General features: G+C 40.8%; 1 protein-coding gene across 5 annotated transcripts in view; it reads left to right on the forward strand.

Annotated features, from left to right (window-relative positions):
• Window positions 1-2,101: 2,101 nt before the first annotated feature.
• Window positions 2,102-19,480, forward strand: part of efr3a (EFR3 homolog A (S. cerevisiae)) — a 77,016-nt gene continuing 59,637 nt past the window's right edge. For 2 of the 5 annotated variants that reach the window (XM_061796946.1, XM_061796947.1), the window contains exon 1: window positions 2,102-2,611. In XM_061796946.1, coding sequence (XP_061652930.1) covers window positions 2,602-2,611 — 10 coding nt within the window. In that variant the 5' untranslated portion in view covers window positions 2,102-2,601. Of the gene's footprint in view, window positions 2,659-19,480 lie in introns of all 5 variants that reach the window. The other 3 variants (XM_061796942.1, XM_061796945.1, XM_061796943.1) reach the window with 3 other exon arrangements.

The raw sequence follows: 19,480 nt of genomic DNA on the forward strand, positions 1-19,480 counted from the left end.
CTGTTGCGTTTTTGGAATGTGTGAGAAAGACATGGCAACTGGTTAGCACATCTGCCGCACAGTTCTGAGGACCTGGGTTCAAATCCGGGCTCGCCTGGGTGGAGTTTGCATGTTCTCGCCAATATGCATCTTGTTTCTTGACAACACAAAACGCAAGACTGTCAAGTAATAAGTGCTCTTTTGCAGAGAGCAGTGTTGTGTGAGAGCAGTGTCCTACTTTCTCGCTAATCCATTCTGCACACCACCATCCACACCGCATTCACATGTGGCTCAACGGCGCCCCCTCCGGCGGTCTGTGTGCACAGCACGTAGTTTTACAATGACGCAGTCAGACGTCACCATGCAAAGAGTCAGCGCCGGCCTCCGCCTGTGATGATCACGGTTTTGACGTCACGCTTCGGAGTGCAGGATGACTCACGCCTTTCAAGCTTTCCTGCTAGAAAATGTTGACATGATGGCAACCGGAAGCAGGTGCTTCACTCAAAGCCAAGGTTACATTTTTTGCGGACAGTGACCCCCCATTTATTAGGGGGAGCAACACATACAGTATAAACTGAGCATCCAACAATACTCAGGCATATACTGTATTCTCTCCATTCCATGGGAACAACGACCACTACTGGCGTTTAAGTGGAGGCCTTCTCTGCATCGTCTCATCTCTTCCAGTAAACCAAAGCAAAGCAAATGTATTTATATAGCGCATTTCATACACAAAGTAACTCAAGGTGCTACACATGATTAAAATAATTTAAAAACAAAGGAAAAAAAACGCTTATAAACATTTAAAACAAAGAAAGAAAAACTTTTTAAAAAGTAGAGCTCAGTGCTGCCCCGCATGTTGTGTGTGGTACAATGTGGTACTACAATGATTTTTATTTTTTTATTTTTAATTGCCACAAAGTTTTGTTTAACAAATGCTTTCACACTTTTCTTTATAAATTGATGCACAGAGAACTCCACCAAAATTAATTTAAGCAAATTATTAATTACAATACACGACAGGCCAGTAAAAAAGGTGCAGCGGGCCCCAAAAGGCCCCCCCTCCAGACTTTGGACACCCCTATTCTGGGAGCTTCAAAAGCAGTGAAAGATTTGTTCTGCCTTCAGTTGTAAATTTAGTTCCCTTTTCATACAATGATTATTTGAGTTTCCCTTCTTCTGCTTCAGAAAGCTCAAAAGTCTGATTGCTGGTCTTAAATTCTGAACTGGATCGCAGTTGTCGTGACGACATCATCGTCATGGTGCCACGATGATCTTATTTTGAAAATCTAAATGTGTATTTACAGTGGTCAGTCATGCTAGCAGATGTCAATCTTTTGACTTCAACAGACACATCAAATCCTTTAATCGGCCTTAAGTCCAAAATGTCTTTAAGAGCTTAACAAGCACAACGGACTTTCACACTCAACTCGCACAGTCCGGTGTTATTTTGAGCGGCGTGCTGGCTAACTAGCCTCGACGCTGGTGTTGTTTTGAAAATTCTCATTTGAGAATTCCCAAAAGAAATACTTGAAGACAAAGTTCCTCGCGCCGTTTAACATTTTTGCAAAGAGGTTCAGCTTTCCTGATTGTTCTTGAGAAAACAGACAAGTTTCACTTTTTGTTTATTCGGATCAATCCAACTGTTGCTATTCACCATTAAAGGTTATACAATACCAAATATGGAATTTTCTATTAAACTGGTGACAAGATAATTCATCAAATGCCCTGTTTGCTGCCTCCATTAGCAAAACAAACTTGATAAAAATGAACTAGTAGAGCAAATTATGAAAGTAAATAATCTTGTTTTAACGACATTAAGTACCACAAAACAATCAAGAAAATACCGTGAAACTAATGTCCCACACCTTTGAGGTGTGTAAAGTAACGCTGATTTTGCCATCAACTATAAAAACTATAGATTTTTTGGGGGAAATTTAAAATGTAAACTTTTTTGTATTGGCTGTTAAAGTGTTCAAGTCAACCAAACAATCCAATACTCAATTAAAATTTGATAAAACCAAAGAACAGTCCGTTTCAAGAAACGTGATGACGTCACTCTACCGTTCATCTCACGTGCACGCGCACGGGCCTCCACACCTGCGCGAGTTAGCGTTCCTTCACGGTGCCTTCACTGACCCTTGGTGGTTGTGACACTGCCACACAGTCGACGTGCATGCCAAGAGGGCGGGGGAGTTTCTTTTCTTTTTTTTTTCTTTTCTTTTATTTATTTTTTTAAGATTCCGCTTTGAGTCTATACACTTCCGTGTTGCGTGTCCGCCGAGGAGGAAGTCTGAAGTGAGGCCGATGGGCGGCATCCGTCTGTCTTGTGACCGTTTAGAGGCGCCAGTGCCCGGGTGAATGTCTCCTCATGCGCTAATGCTCCGACTGTAGCTCGTGTGACTGCTCATCGTCCACCGCTCTCTCGTTCGGAAGGCTGTGACCCGTCCGCGGGGCCGGTTCGGCTTGTGTGGGTTCTGCGTGCTGTTCGAGACTCTCCGGTTCGCTGACTGTGACAGGCGGGTGCCGTCGGGACGCGGAAGTCGTCGCCATTCCGATGCCAGGTGGTGGGATGGAACATGGAGGCTAACTAACTAGCCACTGCGGCACTTGGACGTCAGCATGCCAGCAGGTAAGAAGCGACATGGGATAGAGAAGACGGACATCGATTTCGAACTGGTACGCAAGTCGAAGCAACGAGATAAAAAAAAATTTTAGTGGTGCGTTTGGGGACCCCGCGGATGGTAAGGGTCTGTTTTGACAATATTAACTAGTGATTTGTAAACCCCCGTTTAACGCGGGGGATACATTACAGACCCACCCGCAATAGGTGAAAATCTGTGATATGGAGAGAACATGGAAATATAAAAAAAAAAATAATAATTTCCCGTCCCACATGTTTTAAACACATTTAAACTGATTAAAACATGTTTTAAAATACGGTGAACACAAGTTAATTGCAAGGGACCCACCCGCAATAGGTGAAAATCCTTGCTATAGAGACTTTAAAAAAAAAAAAAAATGTTCGTTGGAGGTGCAAGAAATGGCTAATTATTGGTATTTTAGCCTCTCAACGTTAAATATTCAGATTTATGCAGTCCTCCATGAAAACAGACTGATTATCTTTGGTTAACCAAAACCAGACATTTGCAAACATCTGCTTTTATGTTGGAAAACATTGATCAACATTGACTTTTTTCTGACTAAACCAGTAACTTATTCACAATTTATGTTTTTGCATTTTCTGCGCTGTCAACTTGAACTCATCTCCTGTCTTTGAAATAAAGGATGGAAATTCAAAACATGTTTTTGTCCGATTCATCGATGAATCGAAAACACAAAAAAACCCCAAAAAATCAGATTCTCATTGTAATATTTTTTCCCCCTTTAGAAAAGAAAAAGCAATGACAATATACAAAACTTTGCAAAAGCGCCCTTTTAAACAGAACTCTTAATACATTTTATAACTCCAATTGCAATGAAGTTGGGAGCTTGTGTTAAACATGAATAAAAACAGAATACCATGATTTGGAAATCATGTTCAACCTATATTTAATTGAATACACTACAAAGACAAGATATTTAATGTTAAACTGATAAACTTTGTTTTTAGCAAATAATCATTAACTTAGAAGTTTACGGCTGCAACACGTTCCAAAAACCTGGGAGAGGGTCATGTTTACCACCGTGTTACATCATCTTTTCTTTTAATAACATTCAATAAATGTTTGGGAACTGAGTAGACTAATTGTTGAAGCTTTGTAGGTGGAATTCTTTCCCATTCTTGCTTGATGTACAGCTTCCGCCGTTCAAGTCTGTTCAACAGTCATTATGAAGCGTAAAATACGACAACGGAGACCGTTGTCGTATTTTACGCTTCATAATGCACCACACATTTTCAATGGGAGACAGGTCTGGACTGCAGGCAGGCCAGTCAAGTACCCGCACTCTTTTACTACGAAGCCACGCTGTTGTAACACGTGCAGAAAGTGGTTTGGCATTGTCTTGCTGAAATAAGCGGGGGCGTCCATGAAAAATACGTTGCTTGGATGGCAGCATACGTTTCTCCAAAACCTGTGTGTACCTTTCAGCATTAATGGTGCCTTCACAGATGTATAACTTACCCATGCCATTGGCACTAACACAGCCCCATACCATCACAGATGCTGGGTTTTGAACTTTGCGTCCATATCAATCTGGATGGTTCTTTTCCTCTGTGGCCCGAAAGACACGAGGTCCACAATTTCCAAAAACAATTTGAAATGTGGACTCGTCGGTCCACAGAACACTTTTCCACTTTGCATCAGTCCATCTTAGATGAGCTCGGGCCCAGAGAAGCCGGCGGCGTTTCTGGGTGTTGATAAATGGCTTTTGCTTTGCATCGTCGAGTTTCAAGTTGCACTTACGGATGTAGCGCCGACCTGTATTTACTGACATTGGTTTTCTGAAGTGTTCCTGAGCCCATGAGGTGATATCCTTTACACATTGTCGGTTTTTGATGCAGTGCCACCTGAGGGATCGAAGGTCATGGGTATTCAATGTTGGTTTTCGGCCTTGCACTTGCATGCAGTGATTTCTCCAGATTCTCTGAACCTTTTGATATTATGGACCGTAGATGATGAAATCCCTAAATTCCTTGCAATTGTACGTTGATGATCATTGTCCTTAAACAGTTCGACTATTTTCTCACGCACTTGGTCACAAAGAGGTGAACCTCGCCCCATCTTTGCTTGTGATTGACTGAGCAATTCAGGGTAGCTCCTTTTATACCCAATCATGGCACCCACCTGTTCCCAATTAGCCGGTTCACCTGTGGGATGTTCCAAACAGGTGTTTGAGCATTCCTCAACTTTCTCAGCCTTTGTTGCCACCTGTCCCAGCTTTTTTGGAACGTGTTGCAGCCATAAAATTCCAAGTTAATGATTATTTGCTAAAAACAATAGTTTATCAATTTGAACATTAAATATCTTGTCTTTGTAGTGTATTCAAATAAATATAGGTTGAGCATGATTTGCAAATCATTGTATTATGTTTTTATTTATGTTTAACACTACGTCCCAACTTCATTGGAATTGGGGTTGTAATAAAACATTTAAAATGTTCAACATTTTAACATCAATAAATTAACAAAATTAATTGACTATCCTTACATTGTATATTTGGAGTCCAAAATATTCAACCATATCATTTCGTCCACCCAAAATGTACTAGTTTAATGATGCATCCATCCAAATTAGTCACTTTTTGGCGAAATTCGCCATTTTGAACTCAAAATAGGGGATTTACGTAAATCGTATAGATTCGATGAGTTGGTAATAGTGAAAAATGAGGTGAAACAATGATTTTAGTCAATTCCTTTCCAGAATGAGAGTGCTTAAAGAGGAGACTGCTACTCATGTGGCAAAGCTTGAAGCAGACATCAGGCGCAGGTGGAGATGGGCCTGGCTCAAGTTGGCGGCCAAAATGAAAAAGCAAAGAAATTAGGCAAATTTGATTATAATCTTAAATTTGTACATCAACATGTACTTGAGCGGTGTAAATGTTTTTGTATGTGAAGTAAATTTGTTTATTTTGCCTTATTTTACTCTTCACTGTCTTCCAGATTGCTTAATTTATGTTAAAATCAAAAAATTCTCTGCAGGGCCCGGGAATTTCCCCCCCCCCCCCCAGACCTTCCTACAATGTTTTTTTATTTTATTTTTTTTATTTATTTCCCCCCCCCCCCATCTTTTTCATGCCTTTGGTGTTTGCATGTCTGATGCTAACATATTCCTCCTCCTTCCTCCTGCCTTAGTCCATCCTCACTGCCCTTGTCTGTCCTTCCTGTCTACTCACTTTCAAGTTTTACTCTGCCTTCTGCCATGGACATTTCTGAAATCATCCATCACTCCAAGCCATCGACTTTCCAACTTGACCCCCTTCCGACTGTTTGGTAAAAGCTTGATTCCTGTCTCTGGTTCCTCTCATCCCTAACATCATCCACTCAGCTTTATCTACTGGTATCAAAACTTCAGCCATAAGCCCAATGCTGAAGAAAACTGTTCAGATCCAAATAATTTCAGTAACCTTCGTCCCATCTCCAAGCTCCCATTTCTCTCAAAAATCTTGGAAAAGACTGTCGCTTCCCAGCTACACTCCCACCTCACTTCCAATAATGAATTTATAAACAATTTCAGTCTGGCTCCTGCCCTCTCCATAGCACCAAAACAGCACTCATCAAGATCACCTACGACCTTCTCCAGGCAGCTGACTGTCCTGCTCACCATCCTCATCCTCCTTCATCTAAATGCAGCTTTTGACATCATTTCGCACACATCCTCCTGAACAGACTCCACCACATTGGCACTACACACACACACACACACACACACACACACACACACACACACACACACACACACACACACACACACACCCTTCCAGTGGTTTCAGTTCTTACTTGTCTGGCCAGACCAAGTTTGTTCAAATGAAATCATTCAAATCCTACCCGTCCCACATTTCTCCTGGCCACCCCCAGGCTTCTGCCTTGGGCCCCCTCCTTTTTATCACCTACATCCTTCCCCTCGGCAATATTTTCCAAAAATTCAATTGACACTTATATTGTTAGGCGGATGACACTGAGCTCTACCCCTCCACCAGACCCACTGCCACTTGTCCTGCCTCTCCCCCATTAAGGCGTCTTTATATTCCCGCGCGCATGCGGGCGACAGTGCCCGCATTGCATCACGTGACCGACGCATTGGGTTGCGCGGCCTCTATGCGACACTTGACGCAGACACGGCACAAATTTCTGCTGCGCGCAGAATGCCACGGCGATCATCTCTGGTGATTGGTCCGTTTGAGTCACATGCTGTGATGACGTACCCAGGTTTCCCCTTGGTTCCACTTATCACCTACGCCAGGGGTCGGGAACCTTTTTGGCCAAGACAGTCATGAAAGCTACATATTTTAAAATGTATTTCCGTGAAAGCCATATAATTTTTTTTAACACTTAATACAACTAATGTGTGCATCTTTTAAGCAAGACCAACAATTCTAGACTATAATAATGTACTCTTTAATAACTTTGTTATACTGAAGCTAACCAATAATAAATCAAATGCTACTGTAAATGCGACTTCTGGTGCTGCATGGTGTTGCTGATGACTTTGTAGTCTGGTTGATACGTTGTGAGGTTTAGCTTCATGCAGGCATTGAGGCTTCCATCCGTTAAAAGTGATCGTAGGTTGGTCTCGATGTTTTTTTAAATGTGAGAACGACTGCGCACATGCATACGTGGAGCCAAACATGGTCAATATGGCTATACACACACGCTGCAGTGTGTGGTATGTGACAGGAAGCGCGTTCCAAGTTTTGACAATCAGCTGGTCTGCCGGTTGAAGCGTTTTCATTTCTGTCCACTTGTGCTTGCTCGTCAGCTCTGCTTGCTGTCGTGCAAGTATTTCCAAATGTTCATTCAGTGACTTGAACTTGTTCACCCACATGTCTGAGGCTTTCAGGTCAGCAACTTCTAATTCAAAATCTCTGATGGAGACACCAGGGATGTAACTCAGGTCGGCTTTGTCCACAGCACACTCATGTGGATGAGTGATAAACCTAAAAAGACAGGTGCGCTCACGAAATTCCCCAAAGCGTGCTTTGAATCACTGCAGAAGATTAGATGTGAAGCCAACTAGCTGCTAGAGATCAAAATGTTGAGTGTGGTTACTTGCTGTTCAGTCATGTCCACGAGATAGTAAAACTTCAGGAGCCATTCAGTGTTAGTTACCTCAGGGTGCTCGCCGTTTTTCATTTCAAGAAAAGTCCGTATTTCGCTCAGGCAAGCTGCAAAACGGCTGAGCGACTTCCGTCTTGACAGCCAACGCACATTGCTCCGCAAAAGCAGACTGGGATAATTATTCCCAACTTCATCCAGCAGTGTTTTAAACTGGCGTTCATTGTAAACTCGGGCAACGATAAAGCTGAGCACCCGAATGACCAGAGCCATCACCTCATTAAGCTGCTCGCCACACGGTTGAGCACAAAGCGCCTCCTGATGCAGAATGCAATGAAAACTTAGTGTGGGTCTAATTTCATGTTCACAAAGAAGCTCTACAAATCCCCTGTTTTCCCCCCACCATACACGGAGCACCATCAGTACACACTGAAATAAGTTGATCCAATCGACAGATTTTTTTTTTACTTTAGCGAAATCAATGAAAGAAAAGAAATCCTCCCCTCTTGTTGTCCTGTTCATTGGCAAAACAGCAAGACTTTCCTCACGCAGTGTGTCATCGGCAACATACCTTACAATAACACTGAACTGGGATAAATGGCTTACGTCTGTTGACTTAGCCAAAGCGAGGGAAAAGTATGCCGCTGCATTTATGTCCTTCAATTGTGTTTCCTGCACTTGATTTGCCATCATGATGGTACGATCGTGAACAGTTCTTGCTGACAGAGTCATGTCTTTTATTTGCTTGATTATTTTATCTTTAGCCGAAAAAGTCCTCAAAAAGGTCATTGGCCACATCAAGCATGAATGTTTTGGCATACTCGCCATCTGTGAATGGCTTTCCGTTCCTCACTATAACTAAAGAACCAGCAAAGCTAGCCAAATTCCAGTCGCCTTGCCGGCTCCATACACGGAGTTGCTGCTGACTCGCTTGCACTCTGCGCAGTAGCTCTTGGCATGCCTTCTTCCTGCTGTCCCCCGCTGGATATTTCAATAAAAATGTTGCATGGCGTGTGTCGAAATGCCGTTTTATATTCGACCGTTTCATTGATGAAATTTTATCATTGCATATTGATGCCATTGATGCCCAAAGTGCCCTTTTTTTTTTAAATGTATTATTTTTTTTGCACGTGCTTGTCTGTGGGCGGCAAGGTGGAAGACTGGCTAGCATGTCTGCCTCACAGTTCCGAGGGCCCAGGTTAAAATCTGGCCTCGCCTGTGTGGAGTTTGCATGTTTTCCCCGTGGCTATGTGGGTTTTCTCCGTGTACTCCGGTTTGCTCCCACATTCCAAAAACATGCATGGTAGGTTAATTGAAGACTCTAAATTGCCCGTAGGTGTGAATGTGAGTGCGAATGATTGTTTGTTTATATGTGCCCTGCGACTGGATGGCGACTAGTTCAGGGTGCGCCTTATGTATGTGTTAAATACAGAAATAGCCTTTTAATACGGTGCGCCCTATGGTCGTAAAAATACGGTATATATTTATTAATTAATCTGCCGAGTAATCGGTTATCAGATTTTTCTTCTGCCAAATATCGGAATCAGCAACTAATCTTTTGGGCCCTACTATTAGTAGGTGACCTGCTCTGCCTCTTCTTCTTGCTGTAAATTATGCTGCATGTCTAACTGTAGAGCTCAGTGCTGCCTGATATGTTGTGGCACAAGGTGGTACTACACTAAGGGTGCAACTCTAAATTCAAATTTACCTGTGTTTTGTGAAAAACAGTTATTCACATTGCTGTAATAAATCACGGGAATATTGTCTGCTCTGACAGCACATAAATGCAACACAAACCTCAATTCAGTGGAGTTGATCAACATGCCAGGTCAGTGAGTGGACTTTGGACTGTGGCACCACTCCCGGTCACACGGTCAAGGATGGACGTGTGACAGCAGTTGATTGACACCCTGCTAAACTCTGACAGCTGTTAAGAGTGTTGGGCGGTGAACTCCCGAAGAGTACACCTGTGTGACCTGCGAGCGGGGAAGCTGTCGGGAATGATTTAGAAGCTGCGTTCACCAGCCCGGGAAGACGGATTACTGTCTCGTAAAGTTGTGTGACTTCTAAGTTTAGTGCAAGCGTGTGGGCAGACACTTGGCAAGGGCTGCAGTATTCGCCAACTTGATCAAATCCTCAAACTAAACAAATGTGTTTGACCGCCTTTAATAGGGGTGGGTTAAACTAACGATTAATCAATCCATCGCAATATTCCCACCCCCAGTTCAACAATTCCTCTGAATTGATTCAGCTCCTGGACAGTGAATGGTGCTTTAGGCTGTATTATTATTTATTTATTTCTTTTTATTTTTTGACTTTTCTTTTTCAGTGATTATAGAGAACTGTCAACCTTTGCATTCCATATTCACAAATAAGTTATTGTGCATTTTTTTTATTTCTAAAAAAAATGTGAGGTGGCAGACCACTTAACATCGGCAAAAAATAAATATTTTCAACAGCTACTCTAATTTCTTTATTTCTACTTGTTACTTAATCGCAACCTAAAGAATTGAAATTCAATTGAATCGTAACAAAAAATCCAAATCCAATTGAATCGCAACCTGAAGAATCTAAATCAATATCGACTCGTGAGGTTCTTAACAATACCCAGCCGTACTCTTTAGTTTAAAGGGAATATATTATGGAAAATGTACTTTTCAATGTTTGTATAAGGGCCACTGATGGAGTATTGCAATGGTTCTCAAACCTCTCCAAATAAGAGGCAAAATGTTTATTGCCACTCCCAATGGAAGTGCACTATAAAACTGTTAAAAATAAATAAATAAATAAAATTAAAAAAAATTGTGTATTTAACCAAACCACATAAGTTTACCTTATGAAAGACTGCTTGCTTAATGCTAACACACAAAAAAAAAAAAAAACCCTCTGATAGGCTAAGGAAACTAACATTGATGTCGTGGTAGTTGTAGACCTTTAAACAAGGGATATTTGAATACCAATGGTGCAGCAACCCATGTAGACAGACGATACAACTAGCAATGTGACAAGTGGCTGCCATCTTGATAGAATTTTCGAAAAAACATGGAATGAGCACGTCAAGCAAATAAATTCACGAAAAAAAATAATTGATGACTAAAGTACACAAACTCTTCTGCTGGCTACACTGCTCGTTTAACAAATAATGTTCAGTTTACGCTATTTAAGTCGAGACTTTTAAGGCAAGTAACGCAGTTAAAACTTCACTGTAATTTTTAGGGAGTCGACTTGGAGAACACTTTTTGAATTTCTGCCCGCACAAGCTTATTTGTGAAGAGTTTTAGCTGGAACTTGTCAGCTAATCGGGGGAGGGGTTCACCGAGTAGCAAATGGAAAAAAAGTATAGTATTTGTAGACAATCCATGGGAGGATGCCAAAGATATCAGAAAATTCAGCTTTTCTTGGTGAATTTAGTATATTCCTTAGGGGTTCGTAGAACTGAAGAGTCGTGAATACCTGAGTTTTTATGCCCGTAACTAAATGGATAAATGAGTGATTTTGCAAGGAGGTTTGTGTGTGTGTGTGTGTGTGTGTGTGTGTGTGTGTGTGTGTGGGGCACAGTATGTGTACACCTGTACATTCAATTTCTGCGTCCTGTAGACAAGTTAACTAAAACAAAACATGGGTTCACTTAAATTATCGGAGCGATCGATTTAGTTTGTAGATTTGATTTGTTTGCCTTTCCAACTAAAAAAAAAAAAAAAGCACAAAAACCTCATTAAAATCCGAAAAATAACGTGGTCGTGTTCACCTCGTCGTTGCCGTCCCTAACGAAGTTCACCCACGAACGCGAAGTCACCACAAAAGAAGGGGAAAAAAATGAGAATGCTTTGCTGATATAATTTGCTTTGCTTGTGGTTGTTGTCAACGATTGTGTAGTGTAGGCTTGACCAAAGAATGAGTATGAACTAACAGCCAAGCTACGAGACCATCAGTCCACATTGAACTCATATATTGACATGGGTGGATTTGCTTGAATACTACTAATCACATCGTTCAGCAAAATATTTGGCATGTCTTGAGTAATCTTTTGAAGAATGCAGTCATTTCTCATGGCGATAGACGGGCACGATGAGTCAGCGTTTAATCCTTAAAACTGGAAGTCCATGGCATAATCACAACTAACTTTTATATACAGTACTTTAATCTATGTCAGGGTTTTCCACGGATACATTTATTTGTGGCGGCCCGCCACAAGTGAATGTTGGCTGCCACTAATAGATTTAGCAGTTATCTGTTATCTTTGTTTAAACTCTACATTAATTTCTTGTCATTAAATGTATTTTATTATTCGCATCAAAAGAAAATCACAGTATTCTATTATCCAAATCAAAGTCCTTTTTTTTGGTTGTAAACATCGATGCACAAAAAGAGATTCCTCCCCCCCCCCGATCCCACCAGCCGGGCCCACCACCGCAAATAGATTCCAGTCCTGTGGGAAACACTGTGAATACTGAACTATCTACTCAAGATGACACTTAAATATTATAAATAAATATTGTTGTCAAGGTTACAATAAGCTTTGTGGCAATTTAAGGCATCTGGTTAATTCAAGTAGAATTAACTGTGTCGGACCAAACTTAGTTGCACACAATAGCTTTACTCAACTTTAAATGTAACTTTAAAGAACAACCACACAAAAAAAAGACAAGTAATATAAAAATATATTAAAATAATAGCAATAAAAACAATAAAAATAAATACCTTCCGTTCCTGCTGTTCACACCTTGGCCTCTTAGGGGCAGTGTGTGGCACACACGGAGATACATTCACATTAACATAAAAAGAGTAGAAGTGGCTAACTTTATTAATAGAATTCATTTTTCACAGATTAGGAAGACTATATCCCTGTGAGTATTATCTGTCTGTCTGTGTTACTACAGCTTTTGTATGTGAATATTCGTTATTTGAAGGTAAATGCCTCCCATGATGTCTCATGCTAATGTTTCCTAGACCGTCAATAGGGTTTTCCATTGAGTGCTAGCATTAAACTGGCGATGATTTTCGGATGAAGTATATCTTGTATTTAAATATACAACGGGGGTTATGCCAAGTGGCACGTTGGGGCGACTGGTTAGCATATCCGCCTCACAGTTCTGAGGACCGGGGTTCAAATCCCGGCCTCGTTTATGTGTGCTCTGCGCTTGGCTGGCGACCAGTTCAGGGTGTACCCTGCCTCTTGCCCGTAGATAGCTGTGATAGGCTCCAGTACGCCCGCGACCCTAGTGAGGATCCATTACAAAAAATGGATGGATGAATGGGTTATGCCACACACTTACGGTTTGAAGAAATAATCCCGCCCCGCTTCTTCAGGTCTGTTTATCTCTATGCAAAATGACTGGATTATTTACAATTCACTCACGGCACACCAAAGATTTTGCTGAACGAATTTAGTCGCATCGATACATTCACTGCCGTTGACGGCTATAGAAGTCAAATATCCATTTTTAACTGGGAGGGCTGGCAGTGAATAAATTAAAGCCAATTCATCCACATCAATACTTGAGTTCATTATGGACTGATCTTCTAATGTGTAGCTAGCATAGTTATTAATGTTAGCTCACTTTGGTCAAACCATTGACATTTTACTAACATCGTTTTTTTTCCCCCGCTCCTCCTCGTGGTGATATCAAGTAGCAAACCCTTTTATCTGTGAGGTTGGCCACTTGATTAGGGACAGCGAGGATGACTACAGCCGGCCCGTGTTGTCGTCTCTGTGCTTTTGCACACGAAACATTCTCAGCTCGTATCCCATTTAAAAGAGGGTTTTGCGATTTGTTAGTGGAAGGCTAACAAATGTAATATTGAGCAATAAAATAAATCGAAAACTGTTCATTTGGGGGAAGCCAGCAACAACGAGTCATTGTTTTATTTAACTCGGCCTGAAAGCGTAGCAATTGTAAGTACATTTATGTAACCATCCTGCGTTTAAAACTTGGCACAGTTCGTACACCCGAAAAAGAATGGAAATGCAGAGTTGAAAGGAGTTATGTCATACGATTTGTGGCTTCGTAGCGTGGCTTGACTCTTTGTGACTGGCTCCAAGTCAGCATTTGATCATCCACAAGCTCCAAAATAGAATAGGCAATGTGTCGAAATATTTTTTGTTGACATAATGTTTACACAAGCAGAAAGATTCTCCTTGTTGCGTTTCATTTTGCCCAATGCTTCGTATAGCGGTGCCGTGTGGAGCTGCTGATCACACGGGCTTATACTTTATTATAGAAGCCTCACACAAAGACACAAAAAAGGGACAAAGGCTTGACAGTAGTGCTTTTTGTTCTCTGAAACTTTAACCATTTCATTTTACTTCAGGAGCATGCTGTAGCGTTAACAAGGTGACGATATGGTAGAATCCGGCGGTAGCTCACCGGCGTTAGCGGCTAGCTACTAGGCGAGTGCCCGGTAAGCTCGCGACAGCCGGCGGACTACTTTTCCAAGGCGATTTAAAACGGGAAAATTAATCTGCACACATATCCTCCAACGGGAGTGCGCCCATCCCATAGTTGAAGGTAGTAACGGAACAGCCTCGAAGGAAGTCAGAAGCTTGTCCCTGTTGAGTGGACCCTAACTTGGCAATATGTATCTGTCATTGTTGGCAAAGAAAGCCCTAACTTTGCTTATTTTGAGGACGAGGTGACGCAGCAGCAAAGAAAAAGGGAATGGGAATATCCCATCCTAATTTCACGCCATCTTGTCGGAGTTTAAACTCATTCATGACCTTTGTAGTTCGGGCTGAGCAGGGAGCTTTTAAACGGACTTTGAAAGCCTCCTGCAGAGATGTCTCGGTATATAATTTATAATTTTTCTGTTGGCCCAAAATTTGGGATAGTTGGACACCGCAATTATGCCTTCCTCCATTTCCCCCTTGCGGTTTACAGTACAAGTCTGTCAAAATAGCACTCGGAAATCACTCCGCCAGCCCTGCTCCCATTGGAGGAGCTTTTTGACCTCACCACGTCAATGCTCCAGAATAAAAGATATTTCTGTCCCAGTGACATGACGGTCAGCCTCACGTCAAAATGTGCTGATCCTCCCCGCAGCTCACACACAATGAATGGGAAAGTCGAGGGCGTCAGACACCTTGCCAAGTGCAGTGGAAAAGAGCCTTAACACAGTTGCAGTTCCGATCAATCAATTTTTAACAAACAGTCAATTCCTCCCTTTTGCCGGTGACGGCTGAGTGGCTGTGCGTCCCTAGCCTGAGTGCCGTGGGTGAATGGCCAACGCGAGCTGTTAGTCGCTACGCCACTAGTGCCGGAAGGATGGACTGATACACGTCACATTGTTCTTTTGCACATATGACATAAATCCTCTGTAGGTGAGTAGATGCGGTGTTTTAAACATTATTATTTAGCCCAAATACAGTATTAAGTAGATTTAAGTAAACTGCATCAGATAAAGATATGTACAGTCACACTATAACATCTAGGGTTTAGTTCCCCTTTAAGAAAAGAGAGAAAAAAAAAAAAAAACCTTGGTGTTCTTTGGGGCGGTTAGAACAAATTAATTACATTTCTATTCATATCAACAGGGAAAGATGATTTTAGTTAATAGTCGGGTCCGCTGGATATGGATGTTTTTTAAGGCCGATGCCAATTCTGATAACCGCTGAACCAGCCGATTAATTAAAAAAAAATATATACATAATGAACAATTTTTTTTTTTTGTCACTTGACGCTTACAACAATAAAGATATGAATAACATGCAGAACATTTGACTGTTTTACAGTACTTTGTTCTTTAGTATTTGTTTAACTTAACTTTAACTAAAAAGTCTAAACTGGCTAATATTGGCTGGCCGATGAATCCGTCGGGCCGTATTCAAGAGTGTGGTCACGAAACAAATTAAACTTACAAGTCAAAGTATTGTTGAATATGCTTCCAATTTTGGTGGAACACAGGATAAGTTCATTCTCTGTTCCAAAAGCAAGCGTGATGATGTCATGCTTGGATGAGTTTGGTGTGAAGGAGCTAGAATTAAGACTAGGTCATAGGGCTGGGCCACCTGCCAAAGACAATCAAATTATTTTCATAACGTCCGATCTTGATTATTATCACAATTTGTTTGTATTTAAACTTTTTTTAAATAGCCAGTTTTAAAGCATCTGTACTGAAAACTGAAGAAGCTAGAAAGTAGTTCAACATTTTATTAACACCTTTTGTCAACAACACTCCTCATAGTCAATATTTAAAACAGTAACCCCAACATGCTATTAGCATACTAAGCAAATAAACCAAAATAAATACAGAAAAATGTAAGAACAATTTTCACTCAATGTAACGAATGTAGAAAAATATAACACAAAAGTGCACTAGATTTAAGTCCTGATTATTTTTGGAGGTATAAGATGATAATAGTAATAATGATAATCAAACTGCCCCCTCGGGAATAATGAAGACACCTTGGATTGTAAACATTATCTTTCTCCAGTTATGATGCTCCATACCCTGTTAACATTATTGGTACTTTTAAATGTACATCTTTAATAACAATACAGATTGTTGTTCTGCTGTTTTACAAACCACCTGAATAATGATGACACGATTTGCTGTTGCTTTGGTCTGGTGGCCTCACTGCTACCAGTGGCTAACTGCTAATGCTACTTTCGCTCGCAACAGAGAGTGACTGGCTGTGCTCACTGCGCCTTGCAGTTTTATACTTTGCACATAGTCACTTGGGTGGCACTTCACATGAATAAACACAGTGTTGCCTGTTTTTTAGGGCGCCGACATACAGTACCTAGCACATCGGCTAGTTAATACAAGTTTTTATTGCAGTAGTCTGACAGTGCAATCGTGAAAGAGCTAATTTGTCTTGTAGTTTGAGCCGGGCATTACGTGTTGTCTGTCTCAGACGTGTTGTCGATTCCACACCGCCATGTTTAAAAAAATAAAATAAATAAATAATAAAACATTTAAATAACTTTATTGGCCGTCAGATATTTCCAATACTATGTCAAAAGACATGCGACAAGGCTAAAAAGAAACCAGCTTTTGGATTCAAATATACTGCACGTGGCGCCGCGGAGTAAATGTCTTTTGCGGAGCCGATCAATGACATCATTGATCGGATCGGCGAATTATGACATTAAAGCCGATCAGCATAAAATGCTAAATATCGGCCGATACCGATAAAATCGGTGTAACGTCTATTGTTGACACTGCGACGCGACTGACGTTGTGAACTCAGGGAGCCAAGCGGCTTATTTCAAGGCCATATTTTGGAGTCCTAGTTGAAAGCATGTCTTGATCAGGCGACCTCTGACTGACTTTAAGGTTTACAATATCTCATCTAGATCAGGAGTTCAAAATGCTTATCGTTCCTACAATTATTAACGTGTGCGCTGTGCACCTCCACACTTCTCTGGGACAGGAAGTAGATGATGACTGCTATTAAAAATAATCATAGTGTGTGCGCACATGAATTGTAGTCTGGAGGCTCTCATTATCCTCAGTGTTAACCACCTCAATTAAGTCATTATGTTGGACGAAACCGTAGGTGCCATGTGAGCAGTCAGCAGGCGGTAAGTGAAACAGCTTCAAAGAAGGAGAAATGCCTGTTGTAGAACTCCTTGGAATTTAAGAGCGACGAGCTTATTGGTGGATATTTTAAACTGAAACTTGTCAGCGAATCGGGGAAGGGGTTTGTGGCGTAACAGACGAAACGAAAGGGTCGAGCAGATATGTTGAGAAATCACTGTTTGTGCTGCCGATTCGCCACTTCGCCAACCCCTTATCCTCACGAGGGTCGCGGCGTGCTGGTGCCTATCCCAGCTGACTCTGGATGAGAGGCGGGGTACACCCTGAACTGGTTGCCAGCTAATCGCAAGGCACATACAGACAAACAACCATTGATACTCACATTCACACCTATGGGAAATTTAGCGTTTTAAATTAAAGTGTGTTCTATGGAGCACTTTACTGTATGTTGTATAAGATGTAAATTAGTGTTTTTTGTCATCCCAAATGTATTGTTACATATCTGTATCCAGTAATTACGGTCAGCAGACATAGGTCTTCTTCCCATTTAGTGATTGGTAAGTGCATTGATTTTTGTGCATGACATTATATACTTTTGAGAGATTTATTTTTTTCCTTTGCTGCTTTTAATTTATTGTATCGAAGGATGTTTCTGCTTGTTATTTGAAAGTCTTGGAACAGTTCATCACGTGTCATAAAAATATTATTGTTAAATATTTGTAGGTGGTCAATATTCTAAAATAAAGGGGTACATTGTTAATTTCGAAATCTGGATTGTGCCAGATTGGGGAGAGCATACTGGGAGCTAATTGCGATCCTGTAACTTCTAGACCTTTCCACCAAGCTGTTGAGGTGGATGCGATTATTGGGTTCTTGAAACATTTATGGCGTTTAAAACTTGTACAAATAAATGGGACTTTTGAGAGTTTGATGTTGTTGCAGTCTGTCTGTTCCAATTCTAGCCAAGAATGATGTGGTGCATCCATTTGATGAGGTATTGTAATTGGTCAGCTAAATAATAGTGTTTAAAATTGGGAGCATTTAGGCCTCCCTCCTGTTTACTTTTCTGAAGAGTGGATACACTAATTCTGTTTTTCTTTATTTTAAAAAAAAAATATTTATTATGGCAGAATCTAATGTTTGGAACCATTTAATATATATAGTCTTAAATGGAATCATTGAGAATTAATCATTTATTTGAGGTAAGGTTTCCATTTTTATTCTGGCTATTCTTCCCAGTAGTGATAGGCAAGTTATTGCAGCGTATTAAGTCAGCTGAGATTTTTACCAGAAGTGGTGTGTTATTTAGATTGGTTAGCTCTGTGAGTTTTGGCGAAATATTAATATCTAAATACTTAATGTTTCCTATAGGAATGGGGTAATATGGGATTTGATCTGCATGATTCCATGAGTTTGCTGTTATTGGGAGTATTGTTGATTTTGGTCCAGCTATAGAGTAATCAGATAATTGTGAACATGTTTTTAATGAGATTGAAGACTGCTTGATGAGATGACTTGGGTTCCTGTAAATAAAGAAGAATATCATCAGCATGCAAAATAATTTTGTGTTCTGTCACTGGCGACCAGATACCTTCAATACTAGCTCTGAGGTATAGCGGATGCAAGTGGTTCGATGAATATTGCAAATAGCATAGGTGAAACCCTTGTCTGGTTCCTCTTTGTAGAGTAAAACTTTGTGATGTGATCCTATTCGTGGTGACTGTCGCTTTTGGCGAGTTGTATAATGTAGCTATCCAATGTATAAATGAGTCTCCAAAGCCAAATTTGCGAAAGTACTGCAAACAGGAAAGACCAGTTAACTTTATTGAAGGTTGTCTCTGCGTCAGTGACATCATGATTGCTTTTAGATTTTTACGCTGTGACATGCTTATTAAATTTAATAGACGTCTGACATTATTTTTGGTACGTCTGCCTTCAAAGGAAACTGGTCAAGGTGGATTATTGACGCGAGTACCTTTGCAAGTCTCACTGCAAGGGCTTTCTAGATAATCTTATCTACATTAATCAGTGACAAGGGCCGATAATTAGCTGGGAGAGTGGGGTCTTTGCCTGATTTTAGTCGTAAATTTAATTGAAGCTGTGTTCATATTGCTACTAATTTGACCTTTATCTTTTATCTCCTTGACTGTTCTGAAAAATAGAGGCGCAAGTATTAGCTAGAAATGTTTAATGAATTCGACAGAAATTCTGTCCGGACCAGGCGCTCTTCTTTATTGCTAATTGTAATAATAATTTGTTAATGCATTATGTATGATGGTTGAAGGAGCATCAAGACTGTCTTTAATT

This window comes from Phyllopteryx taeniolatus, chromosome 14 (genome assembly GCF_024500385.1).
Source record: "Phyllopteryx taeniolatus isolate TA_2022b chromosome 14, UOR_Ptae_1.2, whole genome shotgun sequence".
In the NCBI taxonomy this organism is placed as follows: Eukaryota; Metazoa; Chordata; class Actinopteri; order Syngnathiformes; family Syngnathidae; genus Phyllopteryx; species Phyllopteryx taeniolatus.